We start from the raw sequence: 16,289 nt of genomic DNA on the forward strand, positions 1-16,289 counted from the left end.
CACGCTCACTGGAAACATGCATGATGCAGAGACATACATATATACAGCCAAAAATCACACCAAAAATATGAGACACATCAGCACCAAGTCATGTTTTAATAATTTATTCATCATATCTCATACAGTTGAATCCCAAAGCCAATAAATACACAGAAGAGTACCACTGTAATCAGTTAATTATAGCTTTTAAAAAGTCCCTCAGAAACCCTGTGACTTCTGCACACACAGACATGAGTATGAGCAGGCAGACACACAGCAACACACATATGCCGCCTCAACACAAAAAGGACTGGCGGCTTCATCACATGAACCCGACTTCCTCTGATGTGCCGCATCCCTCGTTTCATCCCTCCCATCCGTCCGCTTGTCATCTCCTCTTGCGGTCACTTCAAACAGCGGCTGTGTGCAGGTCCAAGCAGAGCTTCTGGACCGAGTCTAGTGGGGGGACAGAAAGGGAGCTGGGGGAGGTTGAAGATGATGGAGTCAGGGACTAAGTGGACTTCTTTAGTGTCCAGCCTGACTTCAGTGCAAGTGAGGATGGCGAGCAGATTTAGGGATGAGGCATTCAGAAAACCCTGCATCTGTGTCCGCAGAGGAATGATGCAAGCTAGCTGAGGACCAGTGCCTGAGGCTGAGGGATGGGAGAAAAGCCCTGGTATGGTATGGCACGGTATGGTGTGGTGTGGTTTGGTTGGCTCTGCTGGCGGAGACCATCCCCTCACCCCTTGCCCCCTGTGCCTCTCTGAGGACCTTCATGAGAGGGCTCTTTGTTCCGGGCCGGCAGGCACACCAGTGAGTGAATGAGCAAGAGCAGTGGCGGCCCTCTTCAATGGTTGCTGTTTGTTTACACCAGCCAGTCCCGTCATACTTCATTAGCAGCCCAGCCCACCGACAACCTCTGATGTCCTAATCGCCGATGAGTGTGTGGCTGCCCATCAGCCCTGAGCCTCAGCGGTTCAGGATAAAGGGGTTTCTAGGATTCCCGACACACACATTTCCACTAAATCGTTCTATCTGCCTGCCTTGTCAGCTGCTCATGATACACATACATGCACGCACACGCACACGCACCCCTATACAGCTTCTATGGTGAGGGTGGATGGGAGATTCTTTCATCATGGGCCAAGAGGCACAGGGAGGTGAGCCGACATCAGTGGAGCAGCAACAGTCCCAGAGAGCTAGCTTTGCATCACAGAGATGTGAGAGACCTGCCGCCCAGAGAGAGACAAAGTGAGATAGAAGGATTATTCACTGCTGCCATCTCCTGACCACAGTCACAGACTTAAACATATAGATATAAGCTGTGAACACCATCCAGTTTGTTGCAATGAACTGCCTTTGATCGTAATATCAACGTTCCATAAAACATAACCATTTCATCTGTTGAGCTCAAACAGTGTGAGTGGTGAAGGTGACAGTTAAGTTTCTTGATCTTAATGTAACAATACTATGGCTTCAACTAACAAATATTTTCACTGTAGATAGTTTCAGATTGAACAAAACATTTTTCTCAGAAAATAGTAAAAAATGGAGATCATGACTCCCCAGGGCCTAAGATCACGCCTTCAAATTTGTAACTAACCCCAAAGATATTCAATTTACAGTGACGTAAAACACTGAAAAGTAGAAAATCTTGATATTTGAGCATCCAGAATGTTTTGTATTTTTGCTTCATACTGTATATGACTTAAGTAACTAATCAGTGGGCAAAATTGTTGCTCATCAGTTTTGTCATTATCAGCACTACATCATACAGACCTCTTGAATGGCTCTCCCCAGCCTCTCCTGACTTTTCACCACCTTCCTAAAAAAGACACACATCCATCATTATTACTTGCGACAGTAATATAATGATGATCTGGAGCTACTGCTGTTACCTGTGTAATAACATTTTGACCAAATCTTTTAACATGGGAACAGTGCTAACCTGTGTATTCTACGAGCCAGGCTGAGGGTGAAGCTTGCCGAGCAGTTGGGTTCATAAGTGGAGGGTAATATGGTGTAAGCTCCACTAGGAAGACTGCAAGCCAGACTGACATCCTGCGTGTAACAGTGGGGGACGCAACTGGCCACGGGATCCTCGTCCCGGGGTATTGACTGCGCAGACACCCCTTCTGGGACCTGGATATGGTACACAGTCAGATACTGCAGCTTCCACTTATCGCTAAGTAAATTATCACTTATATGATAGTATTGTTGGATCATTAAGACAAAGTACATATACTCTGGTATTCTTGGATATGGTATTTTGTTTTGTTTAGTTGTCTTTAGGACTACAGGAGCAAACTGTTGTTGAGGTAAAACCAGCGAAGTTACACTGAAGTTTTTAAAAAATGTCATGATAATTAAATAATAAAATAATAATCAGTGCCTGATTTCCTCCTACAGGAGAGGCAGTTTGTCATTGTTGAAAAACATCTTCAGCAACATGAAAACTGACTGAAGAAGTTATTCCACCACAAGACAATCCATAGGGGTGCAGATGAAACCTAGATTTGGGTCTCTTATACTAGCACTGTTTTGGACCGTAGATAGAAATGTAAGATGTTTCCTGACAAATGTTGCTAGGCATTTCATGACTTTTTATTAGCAAATTTGTTGTTAAAACTGGCAAAAAGAGTAAACATTTCAAAAACCTGAACAGAATCGTCACCAAACATCTCTACATGACACTGGTACTCTCCCTTAATGTTGGACTGACCTTATAAATGTGGAAGCCAATTGGATGCAGATCAGTGTCAGGGCGGCTCTGGTGCAGGGTAATCCTGACATTAACTCCTGGTGTCACAGCTGAGTCATCAGACACTGTAAAGGGGAAGCAGGGGTTCTGCCAATGAGACAGGAAGTTCCTGCCTCCACCCGCCGTCGTTCCCTCCGACCACGAGCCCCGGAAGTAACTGGTCTCCCACTCACCATCTATTGTTAATGGCAGTGAAGGTGCTGGGCTTTTCAGGGCACTGAGGACAATACACAGACATTGTTAGGTCATGAATACTTCAACCACAGAGACATTACAAATTTGACAAACACAGCACGTTACATGATGAAACATGACAGTGGGAAATCCGTCTTCTGTAAAATATGTGCTTCAGTGGCTTTAAGCGTGCTTGCTGCCATTTAAAAGAATAAATATTTTATTTACTTGTTTATTCTTTTGAAGGTGTTTTTCAGTTTGACCAGCAGGTGTCACTATGTATCTACTGCCATTCACTTCTACTGGAAGTCAATTAGTGCTCAACATTGTGTTCTGTCAATTTAGCTTTTTTTCCCCTCAAATACATGTTGGGCTCTTCTGGAAATAACATTAAAGCATGTATGTGAATGTTGCTTAACATTTTTGAAACTGTTAAGTTCAAAATGTTAAAAACGAATAAGCATGGATGTTCTGATAAAATGGACTTGTTAACCTCCTCTTCCCATTGTCTGGTCCTTACCTAAGGGATATGGAAGAGGAGGAAAAGACCCTGACGAGAAAGCGGGCCTCGGCTCCTGGCTGGTAGGTGCTGGGGATCAGCAGGTAGTATCCGGGCTCCAGCTGCCCGTGGAGGACCACCTCTCTCTCGTAGGCGTGGCAGTGAGTAGAAGCACAAGGAGGTTTGTTCAACATCCGGCTCAGGTTAAAACGCTTCTTCTCCACCTGGTGACGGAAAAATGCGCATAGCTGACACAAGGGAGAAAAAGAAACACAAAGCACCACTCATTTCCATGCGAATGAAGACACAAACCTTCCACATGTGTAGAGCAGTAGCCCGGTAGTGCTGGTGCTTTGTGTTCTTGCTGTCCTCAAATGGCGTTTGTGCGTATTTCTCTGTGTTTTTCCGCTTCCTTTGTTGCAGCAGGGATACCAGAACCTCTCCTCTGTCACTCACTTTGAGCCAAAACTTGGGGTTGGTACCATAGCTGCTGCTGTTCCGGCTGCCGCCAGCTGAGTGCCCTTTTACCCACCGGCCAGGCAGCTGATGGCTGTGTTTTAGCAGACTTCCTGCCAGAGACAGGGGAGATATCGGGGTGAAAAATCAGGGAGTTCAGAATCAGAGAGTGAATGTTGAAAACCACCTTTAACAAAATAAGGAAATTACCAGTATAGATGCTCTTTAGGTGTCCCTCTTCACTGATGGGATATCCCACTGTGACATCATCAAACTGGGACATGAATTCAGCCTCATCCAACCAGAACTCGCCTTCAGCCACCCTGGCTTGTAAGTCTGAAGCACAAACAGGGTCAACAGAGCTCCAACCTGCACCACTGCGGAGAGAGAGGTAGAAAGGTTGAATGCAGTCTGGGGCTGAATCCCAGTGTCTGGACTTTCCCGCACCTGCAGACTCAAACACGCGTACAACAGATACATCTGCACTCTAACACGTATGCCTACCTCCCTATCCAGGCCCCTCCCCAGCAGCATCTTCCCCAGGGGTTTCTGATCCTGAGAAGCCGTACTTCGCTCCCTGACACCATCTTCACATCCAACCACTCCATGACAGTCAGGGCATGGTACTGACCCAGCTCACTGGCACCTAGAACAGGCAAAGAGATGGACAGGTTGTGTGACAAGGGGTCACAAGATCTTTTTTTAACTGCGAGGAAACACTTTTCTGACCTCCAGAGCTGCTGTGAGTGGAGCAGCTCAGCACGCAGTCATCCTTCACATGGTACAGAAGGTTCAGGTCCAGCCTTCTCCTCCTGACCTGGTCGCTGTCCTGCTCTGGTCTCTGCTCTGGTCTCTGCTCTGGTCTCTCCTCTGACCCACCTTCTCCCAAGCTCCAGCGTTCCGCTAGGCCACCAGTCAAATCCACCAGGGCCTCAGACACCTGCCCTGCCCACAGTCGCTCATATGAGCCATGAAGCCTAGAGAGAAGTGGGAGAGCAAGGAAACGGGATTTCCAAACTTCATTTTAACATGTTGGGAATTAATGACAAGGTCAGTGAAACTTTCCAAAATAACACCAAGGATATCTGTCCTAGGGCAAAGGTCAGAGCAGGTTAAACTGAGAGAAAAGACCGGAAAATTCCACTTGCTACTTACTTGGCATAGGCCTTCTCCAACAGGGCTACCCAAAAAGCAGTGGGGGAGTGGCAGCGTGAGAAGCAGAGGGTGGAATTAATACAGGGCAGGCGGTCATCGATGGTCACCTCTGTCCAGTGTCCCTGCTGCCAGAAACAAAACTGGAAGACACCCCTGTACCTGCTGTCACCCCACTGGGGCTGATCTGGGGGAAACACCTACAGAAAGTCACACAGGACATAGAAACACAACACATTTTAAACATGCTCATTAGTTATTCTAACCACTGCACCAACATGCTCATGTTTCAGTCCTTTTCATTCTGTACAAAGCCAGAGTTCAGTTAAAATCAAAACAATAATACAGTTGTTGCTCCACCTTGTTCAGCAGATGTTTGTTCTTGAGCAGGACGGTGCAGGCACAGAGAAACCAGCAGTCCCCTAATAAGCCTTGTTTGGCGTGACCCAAGTTGATGTTGTCAGGGAAGAGAACTGGTGACTGGCAGATCTCCTGGAAGTTTGAAATTGAAATAAAGGAGGATTGAGACATGCTGATTTAAAGACGACCTGCAACAACCCTGGGATTTGGGTTTTGAGGGAAATTAAAAGAACAGAAAGTGGGTGAACGTCGATTGGAATAAATCTGAATTGAATAAATTTGCTATTGTGAAGTTAACACATGGAGGTCAGGGCCTCTCATGTTCATGTACTTCTCTCATGTTAACACTTTGTTGGGTTGCAAGATACTGGATATAGAAATAAAATGGTTAAAATATTAGATCCCCTCTTGTATTAAATGGATCTGCTTTGTGAAACACTGAACAATAACTCTGAACCTGTCAACATTCTTTCATAATCCCATTAAACTAATCAGGGAAATACCTCTTTGGCTGAACAAATAAACCTGTGACCAGTGATTCAAGCCAAAAAGCCACCTGATATCAAATAGTCACACGATTATTTAATAGCGGCATGTAAACATTTAACCCATGATGACAATAAGGAATTCACTGTGGCATTTGCCATTTCCTCTTGGCACTGGATCTAACCTGCGGGCGCCACCAGGTGATGTTTCCCTGCAGCCTTGAGATAGGCGTGGAGCTGTCAGAGAACAGGGACGTGTCGTCAGAGGGGAAGTCCAGGTCCTCGACCAGAGCCTCGCCTCCACGCTGCGTCCTGCCCTCTCCTGTCATGGCTCCTGCTTCTTTTCTGCCTGGATTGTACCTGCTGGGTCAGGGGGTGAACCTCAGCCAGCTGTGACCATCCTCACTGACCCCATGTGCATTTTATATCACACCTACAAATTAAACAAAAGAGACATTATGATACATTATGTATTTGTGAGATTTTGCATATTTGTGGTTTTGTGCAAAGACCATTGACAACAACAGAAGGTGAAAGTTTAACCTGTTCAACTAATCTGAATATCGTGAATATTTAGACTATAATTGTGTGATATTATGTGCGTTATGTGCACATTAATGACACAGTAAATCATTTACTGTTAGAGTGGATTTGTAGTGTTGTACATTTGATAGTATGTAGGCAAAACAGTGTTTTAGAGGGAAACACATTTTGTTGTTAATTCATATTTTAATGGTTATCCACTTATTCACACAACCGTAGTAACAGTTAAATACAAAGACAAGCATATGAACAGCTCTCCAAACTAAAATGCAGTGTTGGTGACACACCAAATGATAAAGTAGCTCGCTTTTATGTGTCTCTATCTTACCGTTCTCTTCCATTAAGCATCTTTTCTCTCGTAGCTGACATCGTTTTGCTGTAACAGTTGCAGCTAGCCGCTAACATTAGCATCTGCTAGCTTATGTTGCACAGCCGTAGCATCTCCATATCGTTTCATCTTATCATGGTTTCAGACCTATAACCACAGCGGGTTTTTATCCCACAGCACGAAAGATTTCGTTATGAGTAACAGTTACATTCAAACCAGATCCAACGCTTCATCCCGTTTGAGTATGAAAACATGTAAAGTCTTTCCGCCTGGACAGGGCACTTCATTCATACAGTGAATCCTTCCTGTGCTGTGCTGTGAACACCACCGCCATCTACTGCTGATATAGTGAATTACACTCACTGTATGTGGTCACCCTGTATACAAAACCTACGAGACCTAATAATACATCCATGGTGGTCACTCATTTTTGTTGATAAAGAGTACATTATTATGTGCATCTGGCTAAAACTAATGCAGTCTAATACAACAACTCTACAGTAAATACAGCCTTCATAAAAGCTAAGATGCTGAAACTGTTTCAGATGTGATAGCATCTAAAACAAGGTAAATAATTAAAACAGCTACAACTATTAAAGTTTAGTTATTATATCCTACACCTGTCTAGAGACTATTGTATTAAACTACATTAATTTAAGATAGGTGTACCTAATAAAATGGCATCTGAGTGTATACAATATTTACTCAAGTACTTTCCTTAAGAACCCTACTCTTTTGAAGAACTGGCATGTCTTCTTTATTTCTCTTCTGCCCTCTGTCTTGTCTCTCTTCCTTCCTTATGTTTTTTCCCTTTTTCTCTTCATCTTCATCTATTATTTCATCTTCTCTCACCTCCTTTCCGTTCCTTTCCCTAGTTAACTCATCAGAAAGTGTATAAAAACATAAGGCGTTCACCTGTCAGTAAAGTGTAATGTTGTAAACCTTTATAAAACTGAGTCAGCAAACGATTAGAAAAAATATTGACTTTATTAGCTTTAAAGTGATATAATACAAAATTATTTGATTTATTGACAATGCTATTGATAATGCCTTCATGCAAATTCATCTTGTGCATCTTCATGTCTTTAAGTTGATTCTCTGCCCTCCATGACAGTTGATCAGTGTATTCTGTTTAGAAAGACAAAAAGGAAAACGTTAGGTAGGTTCACATTCAGTTGATGAATCTTACCATGATGTCATGTGTTTGAGCACAGACACACTGCGCTTGAATAGAGAAATTAACTTACTGTGGTACAGTCTCTTTGGCACGTTTTACCCAGTCTGCATCAGGGTCCGCACATACAAGTCTGCTTTTCATCGTTAGGAAACTGTATTCAGACAAGGGAAGAAGTTTAGACATCAAGACAACGGTGCAGCCGACAGTTAACGAGTACTTTAGAGTCATATGTGTTGTTTTATATGCCTTGATTTTTCTTTTCTTACATTGTTGCCTTGATGTTGCAGAAATCTGTGATGTCCTGGTTTATGTAGTACTTCAACCACTTGATTGGGATTGGATTTTCCTGGTACTGTGTGCAGCATATTTTTGCAGCACCTTCAAAGAAGAAAATCACAAACATTTCAGCAAAGAGACCAAATAACAGCACAGAGTCTCGACAAAAAACAACTCCTGTGTACAACTAAACCATTAATATCAGTGGACTGAACATGTAGAGTAAATCATTGGCGTCATACTTACCGCTTTCACTCAGCGCCACCAGCAGCACCAAGAGCAGAGAGACACACATAACCTGCTTCTCCATCCTCACTCAGCTTCTCTTCAGCAGTGAATCAGTTTTCTGATCTGGATTCTCAAATGGGATGAACTGATGAAGTTTGTCTCTGACACTGAAGTTTAAATACTGTGTGAAAAGTAAAAGTCCAACCACAGACCTACTTGGAAAACCAGTGTTATAATTCATTAAAGCAATTTGGGTCAAGCAGGAAGTATGACACACGGCATACTGTTGCCCACAATCGTAGCGCAAAACCCCCTCCTCTTTTGGCCGGTACACAGGAATCAAGAGATGCATTATACACTGTGTTTCATATGTTACTTAGATTTTTTTTTTAAAAAGAAAAATAGATCCTGGCATGATGGTGTGCTGTTATGCTTACGATAAATACCACAGTTGTATATAACAGTAAATACTGTCCATTCCATGAATGTAAATACTATTAGACACAATTACTTGATTACTTTGATATCATGCTCTTTAATGCTTTCACTCCACTACTTCAACTCCAATATTTCAGAGTGAAATATTGTACTTTGTACATTTATTTGAGAGCTATAGTTACTTTGCAGATTCAGATTTTCAGATTTCACACCTTTGATCAGTTTGATATATGATATGATATCATAAGTTAAAGTAGTCGACTGTAGAAAAAGTGTACAATTTAATACACCTCCACCAATATAAAAATGTTCCTTAATATTAATATAATATACCATAGTTGAATACAGGAGACGTTTTTCTGTATAATGAGTATTTTTATTCTTGACACATTAAGTATATTGTGCTACTAATTCCTATATTGTCCTGCTTTTTGATTCTGAATTTTGAATTCTGTACTTTCACTTATTAAAATAAATGCTAAATATTTAAAGTGACGAGCACTTATGAATATTTACTTTTGATAGCGTACATTTATGCTGAGGATTTTCTACTTTCATCGTTAGTCACGTAGTCTCATTGGGATTGACATTTATCTTTCAAGAGAGACTTGAGAACAAACACACAATGTACAACACAAAAGAACAGTTTGACAGCAACCCAAAACCTCACAACACAACATCCTGCTGACCTTATTGCTGCATTCAGGCAACATTATGAAGCAATGTAGCAAAGACATTTTGTCTCTAAGTATGACCACAAACTGTTTATCACTATACATATAGTGCCTCCATCCAGTTATCATTTACACTGATTATATTATTTGTCAGCCTGCACTCCAACACGTCACTGTTGCTTATAAACGTTTGTATACACAAGTGTGAAATGCAAATATGCAGTTAAGTGAGGCAAAGTCAACCACAAAGTAAAACTAGCAAAAGGAAAGTTCAAGTCAATTCAAACTTATCATGAAAACCATGGTATACAGTCCATGGGAAAGTCCTTGTTTAACTGATTTATTTTTATTATTTGATCATATTTAAAGAGCATTTTTCACAAAGGATATTTTGAAATGTCACTAACTTGAAGTAACACATTTAAGTTCCATACATTAAAAGCCAATTATGTGTAATCATTTTTATTTAGTGTTCTTTCATTTAAGTCAGTTACCTGAGACACAACTCAAAATGTGTCATTTATACTAATACACATACAATGCAGCATTTATCAAAATGTTATTGAACATTACAGCAATAAAATCAACATTACTGTTGACATATACATACAAATTATTTGCTGTACCATTTCTGTCCTAAAAAGATACTTTTATACTTAATGCCAGAGGAGGCTGGTCTTGGTCAGTTCACCTCCATCCAGGCTCAGCAGCAGTTGCTGAATAAAGTTCATATGTTTTTGATTCACTTTGGGTATTTCAGCTGCAGTACATAAAATGGGTGCGACATGAGGCACATTGCTTTCAGTTAATTCCTGACATCCCTGGTCCTTATTCATCCATGATCGTGAAAAAGCGAGAAAGAGAAATAGCAGTGGTGACTGTAAATGACTGACTAGACAACTTTCACTAGACAACTCTGATATACTTGATGCGAACCATATCCAAGTACACATGAACCTTACTCGGGACCACCTTTTTTAGTGTCCGGGTACAGTTCACAGTGTTCACATCAATCAAGTGAACTGGACTTTGGGGTCAAGTGCACTGGGAACCAGGCCCTGATGTGCAAGTCCCCTTAGTGAGAGACAGAGAGATGGTCTTGGTGACAAGTGACAAATTGAGGGAACTGACAGATAAGAAGCTGGAAAAAGCTGCAGTGCTGATGAGGGGGTGTGGTTCTGGACAACAAAAATGATACATTTAACCCTGTTCAAACTAAAAATGCTAATGAGAAAAATTATTGCTTCTTAATATACTAAGATTGGTTAATTGATCTTCTGGACTAACAGTGTGATAATGGCTGTATTCCATTTAGCTGCTTCAGTTTCAGGGTCTAATGTTGTTCATGCTGGATCACTGTCACATTGTCATGACTCATTGGGACATTTGTACAGAAAATAATTGTTTTAACATCTTCACTTTTCTTACATGACCCATCAAAATGCCTGCTGGGAAAAAGATTCATGGCAGGTCTGACTCCTCTATATTACACTTAGTTACACTCTACGCTGCATCTTACAGGTCCTGAAAACTGATTTTCTCAAACTCTGCATTGTGAACCAAGTGGTCCCAGGGGGATTTTCAGAATTTTTTGTATTTTCTACCAAACTATAAACAGTTTTGGTTCTTACTGGTTTGAAGTAGGCTTTGAAAAGAAAAAGCCCATACAGAAATATCTGCTCAAAGGTGAAGAGTGTGCCTGCGTGGGTGTATGAGTGTGTATTAAGATAGACTGAACGTCTACTTCGAACCACATTGGGACATTTAAGCGCCACTGTACCAGAATGTGTCAGCAGAGACTAAAGTCTGAGGTAAAGACCAGGCGCCAATATGTGTAGGATGAGTTAAAAATAAAGAGAGTGAAACATTTGCATTGCCATGGTCAGATCTGACCTCAACTTGACTCTGAGCCAGTTGATGGTTAAAGAAAAGTCAATATCATAAACTCAGGAGAGTGTTTGTCTCATAGTTAAGCTACAGCAGAGACAGTTGAGTTGAGTTCTAATGTTCTGACTTCAGAACAATATGAAAATGCAAGTTGCAGGAAATAAGAAATGTGTAGCTCAATCTTGATGCGGTTTTGGTGGAAAGATCATGATGAACAATTAGCTGACTTTGAATGTATCATGACCTATTTTAGTGGTCTCAGTGTATTTTTCTCCCCCAGATGCATGTGTCTTGGGTATATGGTAAGAGTTCCTCTGACCTAGAAAACAACCTTTTTGAACCCTCAAAGCAACCCACTTGTAGCGGTTCACATTGTGCTGCTGCACAACGAGGTCTTCAGTGAAACTTCACTCTTCATCTTCTCAGAACTCTCTTCCTCCAAAATGGCAAATAGTTTGGTTTCATTAAATGTACTATTGTACAGTATTAAGTGAATGGCGAGAATCACTAATACACCTGCATAACTTCCCATATTGCACTGGTTCTACAGGACTGACTTGTAATTAACTTGGTCAATATGCCAAGTATTATACTGAGTTTCTGTTCTGTTGTTTTCTATTCTGTTTTATTCTGTTCATGTCCTTTATGTTATGATGCTGAACTGTAATTTTGTAACATAATTTCATTTATATTGACAGGCTATACATTCCTTGGAAAGACAGCGATGAATGATCATACAGGTTATTTTTAGTTTAAGGACTAAAAATAACCTGTCTCTAAATATTTTATATGTTTTCAGCATGACAGCATTTTTACATACTTGGAGTTTTTCCAATGGATACGATCTGCTAAACAAAAAACAAACAGGAGCATAAATAATCAGCACTTTATCTTATTTACAGATACTAGCAATACTACTACAGCATATGTGATATTTCTGCCCCCCTCATCTTCCCCTATTTTTTCTTTCATTGGGGAAAATTGAGGGGAGTTTCTGTGGTGGTGTAATACTTCTGCTGTGGGCAGATCTAATCTTCTTTTTTTCCGGGTGGAAAGTTCCTGTTTCTCTTAGGAATATATATAAGGCTGCTCACAGCAACACCTTGTCACCACAGCCTCTCTGACTCCACCTGTAGACAGACAAGACAACAGCTCAGCTCAGAGTCACTGCTGCAGACACAGAAGAAGACATGGTGTCAATCAGAGCTCCGGTGATCGCTATCACACTCCTTACTGTTTGTCTGCTGGCAACACACACATCTGCAGGTATATACTTACTTTTTTATTATGATTTTGCTGTTTTTTTCTTTCTTTGGTGGCAGATGTATTTCTGAACTTTTCTCCTCTTTTCCTGTTATCTAATCAGATTGTCTTTTCTCTTGTCTCACAATGTATCCTCAAGAATGCTGTCGAAAATACATGAAAAGCAAAATACCATTTCCTGTAATCAGGGGGTACTCAGTCCAGGATCACAGAGAGATGTGTCCTATTAATGCAATCATGTAAGTATCAATAAAATCATGTTCACCAACTGCTTCTGAACAAGAAAATAAATAATACATTAGATATAAGATTAGTTTTCATCATAAGATTATGAATACTCATTTTATTTTCTTATTTTTAACTCTAGTTTCCACACAAAGAGGGGTAGAAAAGCATGCACTGATCCTGCTTTGAACTGGGTGATGGACTACGTCAACCGTCTGGGGTAAGATTTCTCAAAGGAGCTGCTGCAACATTACTGACAAATATCATGATTCTGCACTCTGTGAGATGGTTTTCACAACAGCAAGAACAGTACTAATGACTGATTTCATTATCATTGCAGGAAAGAGGCACAAATAGTTCATATGAGGACCGCAAAAGCACCGTGATTGACTTCAAAGCTGAAGAAGTTATTCTGCTTTTTAGAAGACAACAGAGCCCAGCCACAGCTTACAAACTTCTCTATCTCAGCTTTGCCTGTTACCCAGTACCCAGTGATGCTTCATAGTTTAATGATTCAGTGAATTCCTCTTTAATGAACTGTTGTTATATAATACAGGTATCAGCTCAGTTATAAGAGCATTGTATAATAGTATCCTTATATTTTTGTACTTTATTTTTGTATGAAGGATGTTGTGTTTGCACATGTAAGATACAAGAATTAAAGCTTTGTTTTAAAAAATAATAATTTGTCCAAAGTCTCTGAATGAAAACACTTGACACCTTATACAGAAGAGTACTGCACAGTTCCCTGACAGCATACTACCACCTATTATCTTAACTGTTTATCTATCTCACAGTGAGAAATTCCAGCTCTGGAAGTTTTGTGTCATGTGATCAAAATCTGGCAAATAATGAACACAAAAGTGGTGAAAGTCCAGTGACAGCAGGAGGAGGAAGTAATGGGAGCTGTTTATCCAAAGCACACAGAGGAACAGGTATTTCCACGTTGACACACAGGCAGCTATAAATGCTGGATCGTGTGAAGGTTTGTTTACGGGACTACTATTGCTATAAATAAGTATATAAACAGTACTCCTGTGATTAAGGAACTAGGGTTGTGGAACAATTTTAACAATTTTTTTTAAAATACCTTAAAAGGGCAAACACATTTGACCTTTTGAACCAAGAGTTCCCCCCTATTTTGTTTAGTTTTAAAGTAAGACCACGTCAAACAAATCAAACATATTCTGCATCTGCATGTTACAACACATCATTTAAGCTACCGTGTATGATACTAACAAAGATTTCAATATTCAAAGCCAAAGGTTCTGCTTTTTAGTTTTTTGGTTCCACCATCACATCAAATGTAAAAATCTAAGCTGTCTTGTTTTATGTAGATTTTAAAATATGCCAATTTTGATCATGTGAGACCTTTAAAATATTGTCTGAACAATATTTTAACACACATAATTATGAATGTGGGTCCATCACATCTCCATCAATGAAAAAATGCAGTGTTCCCTTACTGTGTTAGTTTAGCAAAACCATGTCACGTCCTCTGAACAACAGTCACTGTAACCACATAATTATGGAATATTGGTTGATAATGAAATAGGAGCTCAGTAGTAGAGTATAAAGGGAGCACAACCAGAGAGTCATTAAATTTAACAAATTTACTCTAATGTCAGTTATAATATCAATCTTTAGTTTGTGTGCTCAGTGTATTAACTTGCATCTATTGAATCCAACTTTTCATTTGTAAAAGTGCAAAAAAGGTAATCTCAAATAAATTTCAACAATAGACCTTAAAGTTAAATTTAAAAGTTAAATTTCCCCTCTCCTCTCCTCTCCCGATATGTCGAGAGCGGTGCAGCTTTAGGTTGTATGTAAACAACAGCTTTCTACTTACAGATGAGACAGGAAGCAGCCGCATTAATCCCCAACCAAGAATAATCAATCGTCTTGCTTTCAGTCATCTTGAAACTGTCAGAGTGCTGTTGATTATAGCTAAAGTGTTTATAATAACAGGTTGCGCAGCTCAGTGCAGCTTGTTTCAATGAAGACTGAGAAACTGTGAAATGAAAGAAAAACAATATGTGAGCTTTTGCAGAAAATCAAACAATTACTCAAGCAGAATGAGGAATAATCATGGGGAAATAGTTTTTTTTAATTAATTTGCCAGCAGGACGAAACACCTTATTATCAAATTGTCTTACAGCCTCTGTCTGGCCCCTGAGCCAGTGATTTGAGAACACTACTTTAAATAACACTGTAAGATTCAACAGTGGATTAACAAAATAAAACATATTTATTAGCCTTATTAATAATAATGTAAAAATAGGTCGATCTATGTAAGTAAGTGAGCTTTATTTATATAGCAGTTAAAATAAACAAAACCAAAACTAGTTAGTGCTCAACTGTTACAAAAGAGATAATAAAAAAATCTGAATACATTTTAAATAAATGACAAACAAAACTTTTTGTAGAAGCTGATTATGTAGAACCAGTGGCAATTGTATTTCTTTTTCTTAACTTCTCTCTTTTTCCCGCCTGCTGGCAACACACACATCTGCAGGTATATACTTACTTCTTTAGTATGATTTAGTTTTTTGTTTACTTTTGTTTGTTTGGGGTTTTTTGTTTGTTTGTTTCCTTATTATTACACACAGGGTGTGTATTACACACAGGGTGTGTAATAATAAGGACAGGGTGGCAGATGTATTTCTTAACTTTTCTCTCCCTTTCCTGTTTCATCATTACAAATGCTGCCGAAGATATATGAAAACTAAAATACCATTTTCTGTAATCAGGTAATGCTTACTCCAGGATCACTGAGAGATGTGTCCTATCGATGCAATCATGTAAGTATCAATAAATGATGTTCACCACCTGCTTACGAAGAAGAAAATAGAAAAGACAGGAGATAATGTTGTCTAAAAATTTTAATTTTGTAATTCTATAGTTTCCACACAAAGAGGGGTAGTATGCACCAGTCCTGCTTTGAAATGGGTGATGCACTATATCACCCGTCTGGGGTAAGATTTCTCAAAGAAACTGCTCCACCATTACTGACAAATATTATGATTCTGCACTGCATTTTTGCGGAAATTAAGCACAAATGGTTGAGGACATGAGGACCTCAAAAGCGCAGTTACAGACCTAAAAGATGAAGACAAATCCCTCTATCTCAGCTTTGCCTGTTATCCAGTAACCAGTGATGCTTCATAGTTTAATGATTCGGTGAACCCCTGTTTAACAAACTGTGTTGTTATGCAATACAGGTATCAGCTTAGTTATATGAGAATTGTATAACAGTATTTTTATATTTCCATACTACTCACTGTAAGATACAAAAAATTAAGTTTTCTAATTAAAAAAGAGAGAGAGAAAAAAGAAAAAAGAAAAGTGTTAAAAAAGAGATGATAAAAAGAATTTTAAATACAT

General features: G+C 39.8%; 3 protein-coding genes across 3 annotated transcripts; 1 reads left to right on the forward strand and 2 right to left on the reverse strand.

Moving 5' to 3' along the window:
* Positions 1-88: 88 nt before the first annotated feature.
* Positions 89-7,067, reverse strand: capn10 (calpain 10). The gene is made up of 13 exons (XM_018676847.2): positions 6,738-7,067; positions 6,052-6,299; positions 5,382-5,513; positions 5,025-5,221; positions 4,599-4,846; positions 4,374-4,515; positions 4,080-4,246; positions 3,726-3,982; positions 3,435-3,637; positions 2,702-2,957; positions 1,928-2,121; positions 1,759-1,804; positions 89-1,208 (listed from the first exon to the last, which is right to left on the reverse strand). The coding sequence occupies exons 2-13, from the start codon at positions 6,193-6,195 to the stop codon at positions 1,179-1,181; spliced, it is 2,016 nt and encodes a 671-aa protein (XP_018532363.1). The 5' UTR covers positions 6,196-6,299; positions 6,738-7,067; the 3' UTR covers positions 89-1,178.
* A 638-nt stretch (positions 7,068-7,705) lies between these two features.
* Positions 7,706-8,648, reverse strand: ccl20a.4 (chemokine (C-C motif) ligand 20a, duplicate 4). Its single transcript, XM_018676175.2, has 4 exons — positions 8,437-8,648; positions 8,181-8,292; positions 7,985-8,065; positions 7,706-7,865 (listed from the first exon to the last, which is right to left on the reverse strand). Exons 1-4 carry the CDS (start codon positions 8,498-8,500, stop codon positions 7,856-7,858), a joined length of 267 nt encoding a protein of 88 aa, XP_018531691.1. The 5' UTR covers positions 8,501-8,648; the 3' UTR covers positions 7,706-7,855.
* Positions 8,649-12,514: 3,866 nt separating this feature from the next.
* Positions 12,515-13,590, forward strand: ccl20a.3 (chemokine (C-C motif) ligand 20a, duplicate 3). The gene is made up of 4 exons (XM_018676176.2): positions 12,515-12,683; positions 12,820-12,919; positions 13,048-13,125; positions 13,246-13,590. Exons 1-4 carry the CDS (start codon positions 12,608-12,610, stop codon positions 13,289-13,291), a joined length of 300 nt encoding a protein of 99 aa, XP_018531692.1. The 5' UTR covers positions 12,515-12,607; the 3' UTR covers positions 13,292-13,590.
* The last annotated feature ends 2,699 nt before the right edge of the window (positions 13,591-16,289 follow it).

Source organism: Lates calcarifer, linkage group LG4 (assembly GCF_001640805.2).
Source record: "Lates calcarifer isolate ASB-BC8 linkage group LG4, TLL_Latcal_v3, whole genome shotgun sequence".
Taxonomy (NCBI): Eukaryota; Metazoa; Chordata; class Actinopteri; family Centropomidae; genus Lates; species Lates calcarifer.

Excerpts from the sequence above, each read along its gene's own strand:
- ccl20a.3 (XM_018676176.2), top strand. The coding sequence starts at position 12,608 with ATGGTGTCAATCAGAGCTCCGGTGATCGCTATCACACTCCTTACTGTT. Across the intron at positions 12,920-13,047 it reads TGTCCTATTAATGCAATCAT|TTTCCACACAAAGAGGGGTA; the intron begins GTAAGTATCAAT and ends TTTTAACTCTAG. Across the intron at positions 13,126-13,245 it reads GACTACGTCAACCGTCTGGG|GAAAGAGGCACAAATAGTTC; the intron begins GTAAGATTTCTC and ends TTATCATTGCAG.
- ccl20a.4 (XM_018676175.2), bottom strand. The coding sequence starts at position 8,500 with ATGGAGAAGCAGGTTATGTGTGTCTCTCTGCTCTTGGTGCTGCTGGTG. Across the intron at positions 8,293-8,436 it reads GGTGGCGCTGAGTGAAAGCG|GTGCTGCAAAAATATGCTGC; the intron begins GTAAGTATGACG and ends TCTTCTTTGAAG. Across the intron at positions 8,066-8,180 it reads TGCAACATCAAGGCAACAAT|TTTCCTAACGATGAAAAGCA; the intron begins GTAAGAAAAGAA and ends GTCTGAATACAG.
- capn10 (XM_018676847.2), bottom strand. The coding sequence starts at position 6,195 with ATGACAGGAGAGGGCAGGACGCAGCGTGGAGGCGAGGCTCTGGTCGAG. Across the intron at positions 2,958-3,434 it reads TCCTCTTCCATATCCCTTAG|TGCCCTGAAAAGCCCAGCAC; the intron begins GTAAGGACCAGA and ends TATTGTCCTCAG. Across the intron at positions 1,805-1,927 it reads CTGGCTCGTAGAATACACAG|GAAGGTGGTGAAAAGTCAGG; the intron begins GTTAGCACTGTT and ends TGTCTTTTTTAG.